Here is an 18,804-nt window from a genome sequence, read left to right as displayed (position 1 = left end):
CTTCATTCATTTTTAACCTGCTCGAAATAAGGTTGTTAGAGACACGTCTAGATTCTCGAAGATTTAAACCTTCACTGTTTGATACCATGTAATATTTTCATGTTAGATGATATACAATATTTCATGTCTCCTGGGTAAAATCAGGGGCTAAATTATACTGTTGGGGCTTTCAAAAGTTATCTGATTGAAATATAATTTCATTTCCACTATCAATTTCGTTAATATTGATATTGATGATTAATGGATTGCATAGACTACGTCGTTTAACTACTAACTGAAAACAAAAGTGATAATGTAATATCGACACAAAAGACACGTCAGTTACGTCACGCCCAAAATGAAAGAGATAGGTTATAACTGCGAAAAGGATAAAAATAGAGTGATAAAAAACCGGGTTTAATTACTTATAAGTCAGGAAATATTATTGTAGTAGGTAATTTAAATAAACATCAGAACATCAAAGAAATTGTGTATTATAAAAAATAAAATTGTGTATTTATTTTAAAATAAATAGTTAACATTAATATATTATGAATTATTTTGAATTGATACCTTATTTTTTATAGTATGATGCAATTTTAAATTTATTTCTTATATTTCAGCCTTCTTTTTTGTCCCTTATGTGGGTTGCAGACCAAGAGCTAGGCTAAGTAAATTTAGTTTAGCTCGCATAGCTGACGCAGTTTTCCATACTTGTGTGCAAACCGCAAACTAAGCTATGTAAGCTAACTTAACTAACCAAAGCTAAGTTAGTTGTGTATGCTGATGCGTAGGTACACGAGCTAAGCTAAGCCCCTCCCGCTACCTCGCACAGCCTTTAATTGAACTACGCAACATTGACTGAGCTTTGGCTTAGCTGTTGGTGCACGCTATTTATTTCTAGCTTAGCTTAGTCTGGCTTGCTTGGCGTAGCTTAGTTTAGCCTTGACATAGCTTAGTTTGGCCTGCAACCGGCTTTACTGCTGAGGATCTTAATATACAAACACACAGATTAGAAAAAGAGAAGCCTCTCTATATCATGTAGTGTGCTGTCTCTTTTCCACTTATGCGTTAATCTTATTTCTTTTTTCAAATTTTTGTAATAACTTTCGTGTAGAGTATTCGTCAGACTAGCTTTGGACCCCAACCATAATATTAGCATAAGCATATTCATATTATTATTTTGAGAAATATGCATTCGTCATTCCACTTCTAACTGGATTCATAACATGTAAAGTATGCCTTAAAAATGAAACAACAGAAGTTTTATTGATGATATATTGCTTATCAATACAGAGTAACAAATTGTTTGTTTCTTAAAATACAGTTTGAAAATTGTATCGAAATGCTAATAAATGCAACAGTATGTATAACGAAGGCATTGCGCTATCACAATTGTAACGGACCGCCATCGACGCATCGACACATGATAAGCCAATATCAAAATTCAGATCTATTCAATCTTACCAAATTGTACAAAATACTTTAACAATAATCTTTTTTAAAAATCTCATAAATGCTAAGTAGGTACTACTAACATAATTAGGTAATATTACTTTCTCAAAATTTTACTACTATTTTCTAAATTTAGACATATTTACAATTCTTTAAGTACCTAATTTATCCACAAGCTTCGCTGTGAAAGCGCAAATGTATCAATTGAGCATCATAGTCTTTTAAACCCTCTTTTATAACTCGGAAGCGCTTCATCAAGGCGACCTTGACGTATCATTAAAATTATAACAATTGACGCATTAAATAACACATTTACACAATACATAATTCTCACACACACTCACAGCACAAACTGTAACCGATCAATATTTTAATTTAAATAATATAAATACTTCTAGAAATGCAGTTCAACTTGGTACGACATGCCGTGACGCCGCATCGGGGCGCCACTATCGAATTTAAAAATTTTTGACTTTATAATAAGTACAAAACAAAAACAAACATAACATTTTCTATAGTTACAATACAAATTAAAATTGTGACGTAATTTGTGTTATTAATTTGAGAAATAATTAGGAGCTAGTATCACTAAAACGAGGAAAGAGATTCCTTACCGTGGATTCAATTTATACCAAAGCATAAGTCTTTGATATTTGCTTATAGATCGGACAATAAGCGTCATCCGATCCATAAATGGTTTCATTTCAAGTCAGCATCGTTAAAATCGTTATCTAGCACCATCCACTTGAACTCAACTCTCATTACAATCTCACAAGACTACCCTGGCTGGTTTGAAATGAAACTTACAATCGATTTCTATGAGACAATCGGACTAAAGCTATATTTTTAATCTAACTTAAGACTAAACTTAAAATAATCCCGTACCATCACCAAAGATTGCACATAATACCCGATACTTTGATTTTTTAATTGCAGTCATGCCTAACTACTTAGGCCAGTGGATTATTTCACGTTGACTGTTAAAAAATTAAGGTATTTTTTCAATGGAACAAAACATGGATACTGTTCCGTTGTTTGATACACACCGTATAATATATGTATTTTCTTAAAACACGGAATGTCTACTACAATAATAGTTTGGAAGACAATGTCGATTACATAACTAAGAGGAATTTCGAGTGTGCAGACTCAAATCTAAAATAAGAACTGGGTAGTTTAGACAAATATTGTATACGTTTAAACGGACGGAATAAATTCGTAATGTTAAGTACATTTTTCAAAATGCCATATTCATTCAATTAGATGAAACCATGTTGTTGAAAAAATCCGATACCTTAATTGGTACCTGTTCTTGGAGACTTGTATTCATTAGAGACAAAATGTTCTTATGACGGACATACCATTAAATGCGAGAGAAACTTAAAGTTATTCGTATGCCCCTGTTTTGATCCATAGCACAAATATGTCCTTAATGATTGCAAGTGCTAATTATAACAGTTATGAAATTATCATTAGTGTACATTTAGTTGTGTACTGGCATGGGCAGCTGTCCCAGAAGCTGGTTTGCGAACGTCGCGTTTGTGAACTTGAAGTGTCGCTTGTCGTAAAACTTGAGCAGCGCCGGGGAATAAGGGTGCTGTTTCTTTAGATGCATGTAGTGCTCTTCTGGCTCTGATGTAGTGTGGCCGCATTCCTCGCAAACATACATCTGGAATAATTAAAATGTTTTATTAATCGTTGTGTTATGTTTATACGTACAATTCATGGACATGTTTCTAGCTTTTGAATCAAAAAGAGTGCCTGTCAGATTGAACTCCAGATTTGTTGGGATTTAAGAATAAGATTTACTTAAGGTACTTGTGAATAGTTGAGATTGTCAGTATGATAGTTACCTTAGTCCTTCTCTCCTTGTATGCGTAAGTGTGTTGAACTCCGTGTACTTTAAGGCAGTGAGATTCCAGAGAGCATCTTTGGGTAAACGATTTCTCGCAGAGGTTACATTTGTAGGGTCGGACACCAGTGTGCGTCCTTGTGTGTCGTTTTAAATCGAAGGTGTCATTGAACCCTTTGCCACAGAACGTGCACAGGTATCTCTTGACGTCCGAATGACACTTCATATGTCGGTTCAACAGTCTCTGTAAACTGAAGTTCTTTGAGCAAACTCTGCAAACAAACTTTGTGGGATCATCTTCGCTTACTAATACTTGTTTGTTCTTTTCCTCTTCTCTTTGTCTCGCGTTCGCTTCTGTCGCCAATGGATTCTTTACTCCGTGTCCACCATTTATGAATTCCAACGGGAGTTCTGCTGGTAGACCCAACTGTAAAAAAAATACACACATTATAAAACACGAGTTCTAATTTTAGAACTGTCAAGATAGTGAAATTAGATTCGAAAAGGGTATTCTGTCAGAAAGATTATTTCATTATTGAATTATAAGGCTAAGCTTATATCAATTACAATATCAATTATGACCCGAATACGTAAATTTCAAATGCAGTAAGTTAAAGCATAAGTTGATTTAGGCTCGGCGTAATAAAAATATTTTATTACAGCTTCTATGTCGTTTATATATTTGTAAGACGACATAGAAAGGAAATGCATTAAAGCTTCGCCTTAAAATCAAATAATGCTTACCCTTTGTTGCAAGATTTGAATTTTGCCATCGCCGGCAGAGGATTTCTTGAGACTTACAGCAGCAGCAGGACTGAGGGAGGCGTTCTCAATGTGGCTGTTGCCGTCGAGCGAGTTGTTCCCGCCAGGCGACGGCAGCGATGTACCCGTCGGCGAGTCCAGGTCCAAGGCGGGGTGACTAGTGAAGGGGAAGCCGGGGGATAGTATCTGCTGTCTTTGTTGAAGCTGCACGTGGATTTGTAGCTGTTGCATTTGACCTTCACCGTGTTGCAAAAGCGCTGGATTCAGTTGCATCAATAAATCTGGCCGATCCTTTGCAAAGTTATATGAAGAACCCTGGTTTTCTTGACTGGCGAATGCTAAATAGTTAGCCTTTTCATAGTATTGTCTACTTAAATTAACTTGTTCTGCTAATGATTCAATATCAACGGGATTGTGTACTGAATCTGGAGTGATTGACGATGATTCTCTGATGTCGGAGTCAGTAATAGATTCTACATGATTGTTTAGTAAGCTAGCGAAGTCTTCAGCTGAATCTGACAGGTTTCCTAAGATACCTTCGTTAGGTCCTGGGAATGTCAATGTGTTAGCAAATTGGTAGTTGTCTATTACATCTTCGCCCATATCGACTACCATAGACTCATCAAAATTGCTTCCGTAATTACCAATGGCCCCAATATTCTCTAATTTGCTTTCATAATCTATTTCTTCATCTTTAAGCGCTAACCCGTAGTGTGCATTTTGCATTAATGAATACTGTTTACTTTGTTCAGGGAAGTTCGTGGCATTGTCATTATTTTCGCAGTCCATGTTAAATCCGTTAATAATGTTGAATTCATTAGAGAAGTTGCTATTGGCATTGAAAGAGTTTTGACCACCTTTTGTAGATGGTCCTAAGGTTTCATAGAAAGGTGGAAGACTGCCTGTAGGAGGGCTGTTAGGGCCGTAATTTGATCGACCGTCGCGGCCATTGCCACCACTTCCCGAACCACCTCCTATCGCACCACCGCCGCCAGACGAAGGCGCAGTGCCGCCACCGCCAGAACTAAAGCTGCCCGAGCCACCACTGCTTTGTGAGCTGCCACTTGAACCGGTATTACCGGTTGATCGACCATGACCCGCCGCGGCATTGATAATGCCAGGGACTTTATTCGCTGGACAGTTACGAAGTACGAAGGATGGTCTAGCCAAAATTCCATTTGCAATTTTTGAACTACTTGTTCGCCTTTGTTCCCTTATTTTCTTTTCTGTTTCTTCGTCTTCTGATTCGCCACGTTTTTTGGCAATAACGTAATCGATAGGTTGATCTTGCTCAGGTTCAGGTGTCGGCAATGTTGGTGGAATGCTGACGTCAGATAGTTCTTTTTTACCATCCCGGAATTGTGATTGTGAGGGTGTCCTCTGTATGACCGACACTTTTTGGCAAGTGACGCTGTTATCAATGCCAGGTGAGGGAGCAGATTCTGGTGACGGGGTATTTCTGGATGGTAATACTACTGGTTCACTGTCTAGAGAATCTTTTTCTTCCTTAATAAGAGGTTTGTCTTCGGTTTTCTTCTCTTCTACCACGACTGGCAAGTATTGTTTGCGTTCAGCTTGTGTGAGCACATGTCCTCTATGGCTGCCGTATGGGACATCGCCACCAAGTATTGATGACACAAATCTGAGTTCCTTCAAACGTTTATCTCTTGTATTTTTAACTCCATTGCTTTCGCCAAATACGTCGCGATCTGAAATAATAAAAAAAGCTTACGTTAATAATGGTAAAAATAATCAATAATTAAAGTACTTTTACATAATTTCAATGAATTTTATAAACATAGATACTATTACTATCAATCCTGAATATTTTATTTAAAACATCAAAATATCTAGATCCAAGACAAAACGCGTTATAAAATAGTTACTATTCGTCCTCGGGTTTTTACTAACGTATTCATGCGGCGTCGGCGGCATGAGGCCTCGTTGACGTCAGTGGTATGTGCCTCCATAACGGTAATGCCTCCACATACACACTCACGCCAGTCTATATATAAACGTGTATGTGTATGATGGTATATGTCTGTCGCATTATTGTAATTGGCGCGCCAGCACATAGAGTGACAAAATCAATCTCGACCCAAATCTGCCAGCGGTTAACCAGATTAATCGCTTTGTAGGGTTCAATGGTACCTCAATATTAATTGCTTATTTTATAATACGTTACTTCAAAATTAAGAAGTTCAGTGAAATAATATATTGCAAGAGCGAGTTCCAATTATAAAGGAAGTAAATATTCCGGTAGAAAAAATCCCTCTATTATAGCAAAATATGCGTAGGTAGTCAGTGAAAGTCCCAAGGTTGGCCCAAACGAGTTTCTTTGCCCTTTCTCGGCTTTTGTTAGGGACCCAAGGACGAAGTCTGGCATTGTTGGGGCTCTTTTTTGTATGAGCTTGTAATTGTATGCGTCTGCGCGGCCGGGCGTGAAACGTGGACTCTCATTTCGAATCTCATCGTCCATAGCCCACGATTATGTACTGCTTTCAATTTTTAAAAAGAACATTTTGGGTTGTGTGTTGACAAAGTTTATAGCGGCACTTAAGCCTCGTAAATATTTTATGTTTGCTTTTTGTACGCTACGCTCCTTCGTGCATCGGTTTCTTAGAAGTGACTATAAGCTGTCCCTCGTTATTGGGCAAGCTCTGACCTACAAGGGACTTTGAATAATTTACTTTAATGCATTTTTGCAACGATTACTGTTCATTTTACATATACGTATGCGGCAATGGGGCAGAGTAATGATTATTATTAATTCTGAAGTACCCATTTAGGAATAAAATGGCCAGTTTAATGAAAGAATTTAAATAAAACAAAAGTTTATTTTAAAGATAAGGCTAAAGGATGTCATTGTTTATTTAAAGGTTAATTTAATTAACTGCAGAAACGTAAATATATCGAACGGTAATTTGTTAACTGTTAATGACTTGGGTTTGGGTTTATTACTAAGCTTGGATCCGAAATTTTGCGACTCTTTTTTTGTCAGGCATTAAAATTCTACAAGAATGTAAATACGTTTCAAAGATATTGCTCTGCAAAAAATAATGCCGCGACTTTGAAATAGCTCACGAATTTGGAATAAAATCCGCTGCGGATGGAGTGGAATGCCGTGGCCGGTACACTTCATATGGCTAAGATGGAAATGATAACGTTTAAATGTGCGACAGAGATATATTACGGCGGTTTGAGGTATGTCTCAATGTAAATTAGCAAGTTAATGCCAATGAAAAATAGTATAAAGAACATTTTATGTTAACTGACTATAATTTATCTTATGCGACATGGTCTTTAAAATTGTTGTAGAGAAGTTTTATTTAATATAAATAAAGGGGTAATGGATGATCTGTCAAGTTGCATACTATTTTTACTTTTACAACTTGATAGCTTTAAGATCTGTACAGCACTAATATATTACAAGAACCTTTGCGTACAAATTACTTGATTTCGATATTTCTTTTACGGCAGCAGTAAGGATAACTGAAGTGTTTTCATATAACCAGTGTCATTCGATTTGTAAATGTGTGCTTAAGTTAATAAGGTTTAATTAGATAAAGCAACAGTATTTTGCCCTCTAGACAAGGTTGTATTAGTATCAATTAGTGTAAAATACCAGTTGATATTTTGCTTTGTTTTTTAACAATACGGAGATTTCCCCTTCAATATGTTTCGGCACAGTTTTAGAAAAGTTCCAGAGAAATTTTGCCGCGACTCAATTAATGTTATTTTTTTCTACGACCATTTGTTTGCTAAAAACCTTAAACTTCATATATTTCTCATCATTGCCCATTTACAAAATTGCTACATCCTACTACACTGATAATTTAATATTGAATTGCTTTATAATAAGTTCTTCTATAAATAAGCCATTGAACTTTAAACTTACTAAACTAATTTGTATTCTTAATTACTCGCGTCTCAATAAGGTAAACGCTACAGGTCTATTTTCGCGCTGTGCACTGGCATTTCGAAACCAGACTAACGCCATGATTAATATGCCAAATGAATCTACAACTTGATATTAATGCACTAACAATAATTATAAGATATGGCTTCTAGAACTAGAATAAAATTGTTCTTTGTTTTTTCCACGTGCACACAATTTTCAATTATTAAAACACCATATATCCTTCTATTCAGAGAAAATTTAACAAATACACTTAATTTTAAATAAATAGATTAAAATGAATTGCAAATTACAAAAACAGAGCAATTAATTCCGTGAAGTTCATTGCTTATTTCGTCAAATTATTTAACATTTTATACAAAGACGTTCTAATGGAGAATTGAATGGCGAATCAATAGATAATTTGCTTCAATGTTATTCGCGGTTCTATAGGAAGTATTAAGAGATGTTAGTACCGCATTTGATCATGTTACCACCACTTCATCGCAACTTAAAGTCATGGTTATACTAACACTAAGGTGATCACCGTTAGCGATTTGCGCTGACGTCATTCGATCATTGAAATGTTCTTAATGTAGTGCGTCATAATTATACTTTTTGCTTACTATTTTACATGAGATGAATACTTTTGTACTTTGACAAAAAATGTTAGAAAAAAAATGGCATGTTTGTACAGGTTAAATTATTTGGCTTTTTATTTGATATCAAGTTTCAATATTGTTTTGTTTTTATTATACTTAATTAATGAGAGATAACCGTCACTTGTGACGACCAATGGTTTTTCCTATATTTCTAATTAAGGCGAAAAAGATGAGAATAACTAAGAGATAACAGAATTTTGCGCGATTAGCTGAAGTTCAACTGGGACTTATGCAGTACAAAATCTGTAAAACAATTTGTCAGCTGATAGGTTATAAACACAACCCTCGATTCTCGCGCATTTAAAACAAACAGTCACATGCATCATGTGTGAGCTACACATTTAAATAGCGCGGTTTTTATTCTAAAACGGTAAGTCAAGGTCCCGTAATTACCGCGACCATATCTATTCAGTTACTCAGTGTTTCCTGCCGAGAAACAGCGCGCTTTAGCCTTGAATACGAACACTCATTATTTGGCCATTAACGGCAGCCTTCTCCGCATCATATTTTGGCAATAATTAGCGATTCTCGAGCGGTTGGCCGAACTCTTAACAATTTAGAGCTAGCTGAGCATGAGCCATTTGAGCACATAACGATCTGTGTGGTTGAAACTATTTTTTCCTTGTTCTTTAGCAGAATTGTAATGCGTATCCTGATCGTGATTTGAGAACTTATTTATTGATATTTCCTATGACTTACGGGCAGGAAAAACAATATAAAAGTTTATTTGCCAATTGTTTTCAAACCAGCATATAAAACGTTTTCCTATCGCCTATATTATTTAGTTATCAGGCCTTTAACAAAGAAAGTATTTGACATAATGAGTGCCTTATTGCGATTTCACGGTCGTTTATAAGTATTTGGACACAATTATTGAAGCATGTTTTGGGTAACGCATACCTGCTTATTAAATTACAATTGTAATAATATCAGGCAATCACCGCGTAACTATGTAAAGCATTAATAACCTTAACACATTTTGCGGCTTGCACCATTACGACTCGTGTTCCTAGTAATTATCGAAACATTAATCATCGACAAAATATTATTCTAAAATGATTAATTATGGGTTGTACAAACTCTTGTGTTACACTATTACACTTAGGAACGCGTGCAACAAACAATACAGTCAAACCTTTGTTGGTACTTGTCTCAGATCCTTTTAAGAAGAAATTGTATTAACACTAAAAAAGACAGCCTTCTTTTGTTAACTTCCAATTACATCTTTATTACTTTTTGAGGATTCTATTCAATAAAAACTCTTTACTTCACGGTTACTCAGTTTTACAATTCAGACAAAAAGCGGTTAAAGTTACAAAATACGTTTAATGGTCAGATCTAAAGACTAATTTATAATGTGCAAATTTTAGATGGTCATGGCCTTTGTGCCGTTTTAATACTCTTTAAGTTAAATTACAACCTGAACTATTATTAGGCACACAGGCAAACACAAAGGCACACATGTAAACGCGGCAGTAAAACTTGCCTGAGGCATTAATAAAAACTAGCGAGGCAGCGGGGCGGACTAGTATGACCTTGCGGCCGGGGTTATCGGACGCTGTTAGCATTTAACGCATTATAAAACGTAAGACAGCTATGAAGAACCGCTCCGGACAGCATATAAAATTCCGTTGAAGCCTTTTTTCTTTCATAAGTATCAGTACCGATAGCACACGGTACTATGCAGCGTCCGCAGCCGCGATGAAGAATCGGTTAAAAGGTCGCCCCGAAGGACATTTTTTTGTCTTGAATTATTTATCGTGGGCGAGACCGCATGTGGACCGTTCGAACCATATGTACGACACTTACAAATCTGCAAACATTCCGACGTCGTTTCTAAACTCGGAGCATTTGTCTTACGAGCCTCTTGAGTGCAAAAGGACTCGTTTCCGACGGCTTGTTTAAAAATAATAGTGTAAAAATTGTCATGAGTAATGTAATGCATTAAAGGAAGGTAGAAAAAGCTGTTAATGTATCGTGATTGTTTCCCCGAGCCGCCTTTGTTCGGCACACGCGTTATCTAGCCGTGAATTGATACAGTCCAATATACCTACGCCCAGTACGCCTACAAATGTAATTATTCAACCTTCCGTATATTTTTGAATAGCACTAGTGGAACAAAAAGCGGTTCTAATACGTCGCCTCTCCGACCAACCAACGGTCGCAAAAACTGTTCAACGCTTTATTATTATTTTGATCACGGCGTGAATCACAACCAGATTTGGCGAGGGTTAATGACCCAAATATGTTTAGCGAAGTGTTCAAGGCTAGCACCGACTAATTCGCCTAGCTAATAGGAAAAAATCCGGTATCTTAAAACTTGATAGTTGACTTGTTTTCCGTCCATGTTCTCGAGGTAACCATCACCGGTTGATCCGTTAAAGCGATTACCGTTATTGATTTTTTAAGGGCTTTACGCTTGTAATAAAGCTTAAATTAAAATGTTTCATAGATGTAGCTATACTGATATGAATAAAAAGGAATTCGGATTGGAGTTCAGACTGTCAAATTCCTTATAAGTAACTCTAAATACTCTAATGTAATTAAACAACTTTACGAGCGATGTTCCAAAAGGTTTCCGTAACTTTTCTTCTTAAAGATCTGAACATGCTGTATGTAACTTTTATACACATAACCTATTCGTGCATACGCATATACAGTTGATACGAGTTCGTGGGCGGTCCGTAGCAAATTGCTCCAAAACACACGAAATGATTATCTTTTATTGCGCATGACACAACAATGGAGTAGATGACCTTACGATCGAGATTTAAAACCTCGGTTGACTCGCTATTTATTTTAAATATAATTTTAAAACGTCAAGCTTTTCCTGAGGTCCATTAACGAAAGGATTTTAAGTCGAGCATTTAAAAAGAACGTATACCTTAAGTGGTGATAAAGGAGGTTTTAGCTGTCGGTTAATGTTTGAGATTAATGTATAGGTTTCATGGTGAATGTTGTTTTATCAAAATTACCATATGAACATTCTTCTATATTGTTACTTCCATTTGTGTTTAATGGAAGCATTTTCGGTTATCACACTTTTGAAGAGAATTGTATTCACATTACTAACAGTTGTCTGAATGTTATTTAAATGCTAATGTTAAATAATGATAACATCTTTTTCACACATGGCGCAGTTTTCTTTATTTTAGGAAATAGTAGTAGTAGTCCGTTTTTCGAAAAATATTTGCAGTCCGAAATATTACCGTTACAGATTTTTGTCAGAACGTCTCTTGTAAACGTGAGTTTTAAATTATTAACAGTGGTTTTATGGAGTACATAACATACCTACATTGTAGATATATGCTTGTATGTTATCGCAAGAAACAAATGCAAGATGAATTTTAAAAAGCTGCAGTGCCTCTTTTAGAGCAACTACAAGCGTCCTCTTAAAGGTCAAGACGTTGTTCTCTGGCGTCTATACCAGCTTATTAATTATCATTTGAGTAATTATTATTGGTTGTATAGGTGTCGTAGGTTTGTTGCTGTTTAGTACTAAACACTAATACAAGTTACTAACATAATTTCTCTGTGTTTGCGCACGCGCAATCGCGACGAGACTGAGGCCGCTACGTCACACGCCTGTATTTGTTGAAATTACCGTTTAACATGTCAATTGTTGACGAACATAACCACTAATGATTTTGTACGTATTTATGATTAGTTTTTTATGAAGAAACGGTTAGATTATCGCTTAAACTTAACTTCGCCAAATAAGAAGTATCGGACATTAAAATTAATGATTAAATGCTTTTAACGTATTTCAGTGTAATTATATTCCCGTTACCATCCATGGAGCGCATAAAATCTTGGAACTACTTTGCGGTTTATCTTTGACGGCGTTCTCATAGAATTTTATAATATCAATCACGCGAGCATCGACGCCGAGTTTTATTGTTTCCGCACTACAGGCGATTGGACACAGTCTGTGGTCGCACCGCACTCCACTACCCCCCAACCGACACCTAATGGAACACGCTTTTATAACGAAATTATTGTAATCTACAAAATGATCTTTAAAAACACTTACGTAGATATAAAATTTGTAAAAATGTATTAATCAGGTAATTTTGGTTTGATTTTTCTGAAATGAAATAACGGTACGAAAATGAGTTTAACTAGATTAGACAAATAACTAGATAATGTGCTACAAGAATTCTACATAACCACCTCCAATTTCAAAGAATATCTATGAATCATATCTCTTCTGGAAAAGCAATGACTTATTCTTGTTGACCTTTTAGCAAAACTTCTATCTATTAGACCAACATTTACTTCCCCGTACCTAATTAGCTACCAGCCCGTATATTCTCAATACATATAAAACGACATTAAAAATAGCTACGAAACGTACATAAGAGCAGATGTATCTACATAAGCGGTAGTAACGAGTTCATTGGCAATTAAGTGCCCGTATAGCCGACTCGATGTAACCATATTCTCTTTGAATACTTCGAGTATCAACTAGACATGTGTAAGACTGTTCCTAGAACAAAACACGTGCGTGGTCAAAAAAAAAAGAAAAAAAAAAGATGGGCCCTTTGCTAACCGTCGACGCCTAAGTGAGGCAATGTCGGATGTTTGACTTAAGTAAATATCCTTGTGGTTACAGTACTTGTTTCTTCTCAAGTTTCGAAATAAGAAATGTGTTGGTGTTTAATACGTAAGTACGTTTTAAGTGCAATTCATCATAAGAATACCTTATAGGTTGAACCTTGACCGACTTACTTAATGAGTCAAGGTTATAAGGTTCAATTAAGTGTCTTGTTCTGGTATTCACAAGCGAATGTTACCCTATTTTAAAAATAAAAAAACAGTAACATAAGCTCGTATCAGATATCTGCAGATCAATCGACTAACTCTAATGCGGAAATCGAAGCCGCAACCGAGGCATGGAATTCCAAACAGTTAACCACAAAGCTGGCAGGCAGAAGAAAAAATGGCATTCACGTGAATGTAGATTCTTAAACTGCCACTGTGAAGTCACCATTTCTTTAAATGAAGTTCTTATCCAAAATAATGGCCGTAATCCGATTAACCCTTAACAGAAATGACCAGCACGTCGGCTTCTGACCCCCAACGTCGCAGGGGGTCACGCAAATTCGGCGATAAGTAACCGAGTTGTCACAAAAACTTGAGTTAAATATAAATGTTTACAAGTAAATGGCAATGCTATCGAAATACCATTAACAACGATTCTACGATCCAAAGTCGTTCCAAGAACAGATTTTCTGCGCCTATTCTGAATGTAATCGCTTTTTTTATGATCGCCAATCTTTAAAAAGGCAAAACCTTAAAAAGGTAGCTGCAGTACAATGGGTAGGATACAATAGCCACGGCCACATGGCGAAATACGTTTCTTCTTTTTTTGGTAACTCGTAAAGATGCAGATTTACTGTTCACATATATTATGGCAACACGCGATAACGCGTACAACTTTTGTTTTTGTTGTCGGACTCCTTTGTGGTCACAGCTTTTGGCAATGAACACGGCTTATACTTAACTTACGCGCGTTTTTTTTATAGATTAGTAGATTTAAGTCAATAGAACTCGTTAATATCTTCAGCAGTCATCAATATATTTAATTAATGTTGTGATGATGGCAAATTAGATTCGTAAAACTGAGTCGTGATCTTATCCACAATAGTGTTAATCAGAACAATGTATGTAGTTGTGAGAGTACAGTTGAGTGCATATATCTTCAATACGATCCCTTGGCCTTAATGTGAACGTCAACAGCATATGTTAATTGATGCGCACGATTCTGAAGCGCTGTTTAATTAAGTGTATTAAGTTTATTTGCTCGCAGATTATGCAAACTTTATTTTGATATAATATTACATCAGTCACTATTAGTTAGTTATGTTTGACTTTGTTCCACATTCATTCTAATAACTTCAGCATGAGATCCATCGTTTTTGGCAGCCCAGCAATACGTAGATATAAAATGTGCTAGCTACTTAATTGTACGGTCTTTCCCGAATAATTACTGTTGTTCTGTTAAGAACGGCAATTTTCTTATAATTGACTTACACTAAAGTGTTGTATTTATGCGTAGTACATTGACGTCTCTCTACTCACATCAGATTGGCACATGATCGCTGACGGCAAACCGCAGGGTCATTCTTAATTATTCACATGACGGTTGTATGTAACGTCACACCTTATTATCGTCTTACATCGATAAAATATTACTTACTTAATAAAATTACAATTGAGTAGAAATTGCAATAAAATTTCAACATCGTCGGAACAAATCGCTAATATTAGGATAATTTAATTACTTGTTTTCTTTTAAAATGTTTTAAGAATGTGGGTATTGCATAATTCATTAAGTTTTCGGTAACGGCTGTTGTTAATGACCGACGAAGGTCGCCAACTGTAACCGTACGGTTCTCACGGCATACTGAGGGGGGAGGGGGAAGGGCCAAAGTAATTCTTAACACCAATTAGTATTATTAATAATAATACCTGTCACAATAAATAGTTCAACAAAATAATTATTTTTATTCGGAATGGTGCAGACATCCCGTTGAAGTCTTTTGTACTGGCCGCTAAAGAGCTACGAATTCTTGCTCCGATTTATTTAATCGAATTTTATTTAAATAATAGTTGATTTATTGAAGTAATCGTGTGTTTTATATTCAATTTATCGATATTAATTTAAATTTATGTCGTTCTTAATTAATTAAGAAGCCTTTTAGCGTAGAATAATAGGTAAGGAATACTGTATAATAGAGCCATTTTTCTTTTCCCCTATTTATCGTTTGCCTACAATATGAATACATAAAAGGCAGTACTTTGCTACCGGCGTTATTTGTTCCCCATCTTATTTATAGTGCACTTCGCTGCAGGTTGGGGTCGTGCGACCTTCGCCAACTCATCCGTGCCCTTTTACCCACAGGTGCCAACACACCTGTAATGACTTCATCCGTAGTTACTCTATTTTTAAAGCATTTTGAAATTTTAAATTACGCGGTAAATATATCGCATGCGGGCTAAACGGTAAACGTTGACTCATTGTTTTGACTTATAGAGAAAATGTTACGTTATGTTTAACTTATTCCATAACATGGGATGTTTGGTTACCGTTAAAGTTTTAAGGTCTTAGCTTTTTCAACGATTTGTAATTGTATGAGAGACAATAGTTGGTATGACAGAATTGAAAGGAAACGGCGAAATTAGTATTTTTCAGTCTGACTCCTGCCGAGTTTGAATGAGGAAAAAAACGAGATCAATTATTTCGTAATGAAACTTTTAGCAAAATTAACGCAAATACGGAACATACACGTCACACGAGTTAATTATATTGAAATGACAGTCGAGATTGCGGTGACTAACCTAAATACAAAGCGAGCGGCGATGGCTGGCGGGCGGAAGTCGCGCCATTGTCCCGCAACCATTGACACCTCGGTACCTATCATCCGGTCAATTCCCGTACCGTGTGCGCCTCCCAATTAGATAAAAAAAAACCAATAGAATTTAATTTCAAAGTCCCAAATTTTATATTGGACCAATCAGCGAACAAGGGACTGTTACGTACTTGTGATCAATTTGAATGATGTAGCATTATTAAGTGCGTTATTCTATGAGTAAACATTAAGAAATGTTGAAGCTTTATTAGGAAATACAGTAAGGAGGAAAATAAGCGGTTAACGATAATCATTAAGAACGATAATAAAGTTGGAGGATTGGAAAGATATAAGTTCAGATTAACGTCACATATTAATTAAACAGATGTGTTTGGATAGAGTCGAGAGAAGCCTTAACCTTCAAATGATGTTTTTTTTTTACTATCATATCATAGATCTAAAACTTCAAAAGTAACGCAAGAGAATCAGACATTGCCTAACTTTGGAGACCAATGTACTCAAGGCCAATTTTTGCGAACTACCGTCAAATCTCTAAATAAAGTTGTAACAAGTTTAATAACGAAACAAGAAGCTGTGTGATTAGTATACCTATGAGAGTAAACGATTCATGGAAAAAACGCAAAAACATGACAGTTATGAGTGATTCACGCTTGCTCACTACCTGAGACCGTTAAATGTGTAGTGGCGGGTCGCCCATTACCTTATGCGATTTTGTTTATTATCCTAAACTTCCACTTAATTGGGTTAACAAATTCCAAGTACGAGACAAAAAGTTTTAAAGGATTAGGAAATTCTAAAAGAATTTGGAGATTCAACTAATCTGCATATTTTACTTAAAGCCCGATCCTCGCAATCTAACAATTTTAAACGATTCATTTACAGTTCTGAGAAATAATATTATTAAACGTGAAGAATTTCAATCTCAATTTGACAAAGCCAACGATAGATTAGGATCACGCAAGACACACAAATGATCGCAGGTAGACATTTGTTAGCGAAGCGGAGCCGAGAACTGGATTCTGTTCAAGTGCGAGTATCTTTTTTTTGGAGAAGCAAGTGGCCGTTAAGAAGGAAATGATAAATAAAAATAAAACGTCGTCGGACCAAATGACAACGATGCCGGTGAAGAAGAATAAAATAATATTTGTTGAAGTGTAAATGAAGAAAGTGAACTAACAGGCAATGCAACTAAGGAACTTGTTTCCAGTTGCAACTAAATATCTTAACAACAACGGAAAATTGTATCTATCATCTAATTTTGTTGCTTTAGTATTTGGATGCGATTAGAATCAAGTTTTGTAGGAATACAAAACTTGCAAGTGCAAACTGTGGACACTTACCGACGCAATCTTTATCCTTCTTGGAGAGGAGTGGAATGGGGCCATCATCAAGCGGGGAGCCGGGGCACAGCGGGTCGGACTTGCTAGCGAGCAATTCCTGCCCTTCCTGCAACCCCAGTTGCTGCTCATGCAGCCGCTTCTTAATTAGGAAGATTTTCGGCATCTTCGGGCGCTATTCAACACTACACTCGATCCTTCTGTTCGTCTATGTCACTTGGTCTTTTAAAATTCACAGATCAGCATCGTATCACACTGCACGTTAAGTTTCCTCGCGTTGTTGATGTTTATTTTGTGCGTATAAGTTAGCGGCACATGTGGTACCGTTGGCCGCTGCGAAAGGACTGAGAGCTAGTGTGCGGTGTCCGCGACACCGTTGCCCGAACAGGTCCGCCCCCGCCCGCGCGGGCGCCGCCGCCGCCTGGCCCCGTGCGTCCGCGCACCGAACACACCGGCACCTCCGCACAACCAACCTCCTTGCACACAGCCACACGCACCAGTAAAAGTGCTATTTTGTGTATGCGACTTGTTTTATCTCACATTGTTCTAATACTTTAGATTTTTTCTTTTAAAGCTATTCTGTAAATATATGTACATGCTATGTTACTACTGTTATTTATTTTTACTTTGTCTAAATTATTGTTGTAATAATATTTTAGGTAATCTATAAGTAAGATACTAAAAGTAATAACGGATTTTTTTTTATATTACATACATGAATCTTACATAACTTTAAGTTACGCATCAACTTATGTCTTTATTGAAACTTGGAAATGAAACTCATCTTTTACCATTTTTACAAGTAAAACATACATTAAAATGTGTGTCAGCTGAATCACCGACATGAATTGTTTAATAACATCGAGACCTTTTGCATCTTCATCCACTTTAACGTTTTCGAAAATTACCATGACATTGATTTTAAAATGGCATAGTATTACAACATGTTCATTGTTGGAAACTAATAATTGTGTTTTACATATTCATGACTAATTAAAATGTAGTATTAACATTTTATTTTAGGTAAGGACCTCACAGGGTACGTTGTCGGCAGCCTTTCAATTAACAGGAAGATTTGCAAAACAATAGAACGAGAACGGGCCGAAAGCGGACTGTATAGAACGGATTTTCAAAATATGAAATAACGCCAATAAACTTTAACAGCTTCAGTTGTTTGAACGGGCTTTGGGAAAAATGTTTTTGTTATGTTCAGCGTAGTGGAAGTGTCGGCGCCTTTGGAATTCATATCACATGTTGATGACGCCATCCTTTAGGAGAACGTTTTATTGCATAGCTTTTAACAGTTACGCTTGTACACAATATAGTTTGTAGGATGCCGCATCCAGATTACTCATGGCGTTTTTATTTTTCTGAACACCTTAGTACAATACGTGTGCTTCCTTCTTTTTCATTTATGTTTCCGGCAGTTTCCAGTCCAGCGGATATATGGCTTACTTGCTTACTAAGATGGTGTGCATTTAAC

General features: G+C 36.3%; 1 protein-coding gene across 2 annotated transcripts; it reads right to left on the bottom strand.

Annotated features, from left to right (window-relative positions):
- Nucleotides 1-1,243: 1,243 nt before the first annotated feature.
- On the bottom strand, nt 1,244-17,853 carry LOC113508444 (transcriptional regulator ovo-like). 2 transcript variants are annotated; one of them, XM_026891501.1, is made up of 4 exons: nt 17,325-17,853; nt 4,031-5,757; nt 3,288-3,713; nt 1,244-3,103 (listed from the first exon to the last, which is right to left on the bottom strand). In XM_026891501.1, exons 1-4 carry the CDS (start codon nt 17,485-17,487, stop codon nt 2,918-2,920), a joined length of 2,502 nt encoding a protein of 833 aa, XP_026747302.1. In that variant the 5' UTR covers nt 17,488-17,853; the 3' UTR covers nt 1,244-2,917. The 2 variants fall into 2 exon arrangements, with proteins under 2 accessions (XP_026747302.1, XP_026747303.1); XM_026891502.1 differs by having other exon boundaries at nt 4,088-5,757; nt 17,325-17,851.
- Nucleotides 17,854-18,804: the final 951 nt, after the last annotated feature.

This window comes from Trichoplusia ni, chromosome 2 (assembly GCF_003590095.1).
Source record: "Trichoplusia ni isolate ovarian cell line Hi5 chromosome 2, tn1, whole genome shotgun sequence".
Lineage (NCBI taxonomy): Eukaryota > Metazoa > Arthropoda > Insecta > Lepidoptera > Noctuidae > Trichoplusia > Trichoplusia ni.
This window is presented reverse-complemented; position numbering and strand designations above follow the sequence as displayed.

Coding starts and splice junctions, on each gene's coding strand:
- LOC113508444 (XM_026891501.1), bottom strand. CDS start 17,487: ATGCCGAAAATCTTCCTAATTAAGAAGCGGCTGCATGAGCAGCAACTG. Junction 5,758..17,324: donor GAAGGATAAAGATTGCGTCG/GTAAGTGTCCAC, acceptor TTATTATTTCAG/ATCGCGACGTATTTGGCGAA. Junction 3,714..4,030: donor TTCAAATCTTGCAACAAAGG/GTAAGCATTATT, acceptor TTTTTTTTACAG/TTGGGTCTACCAGCAGAACT.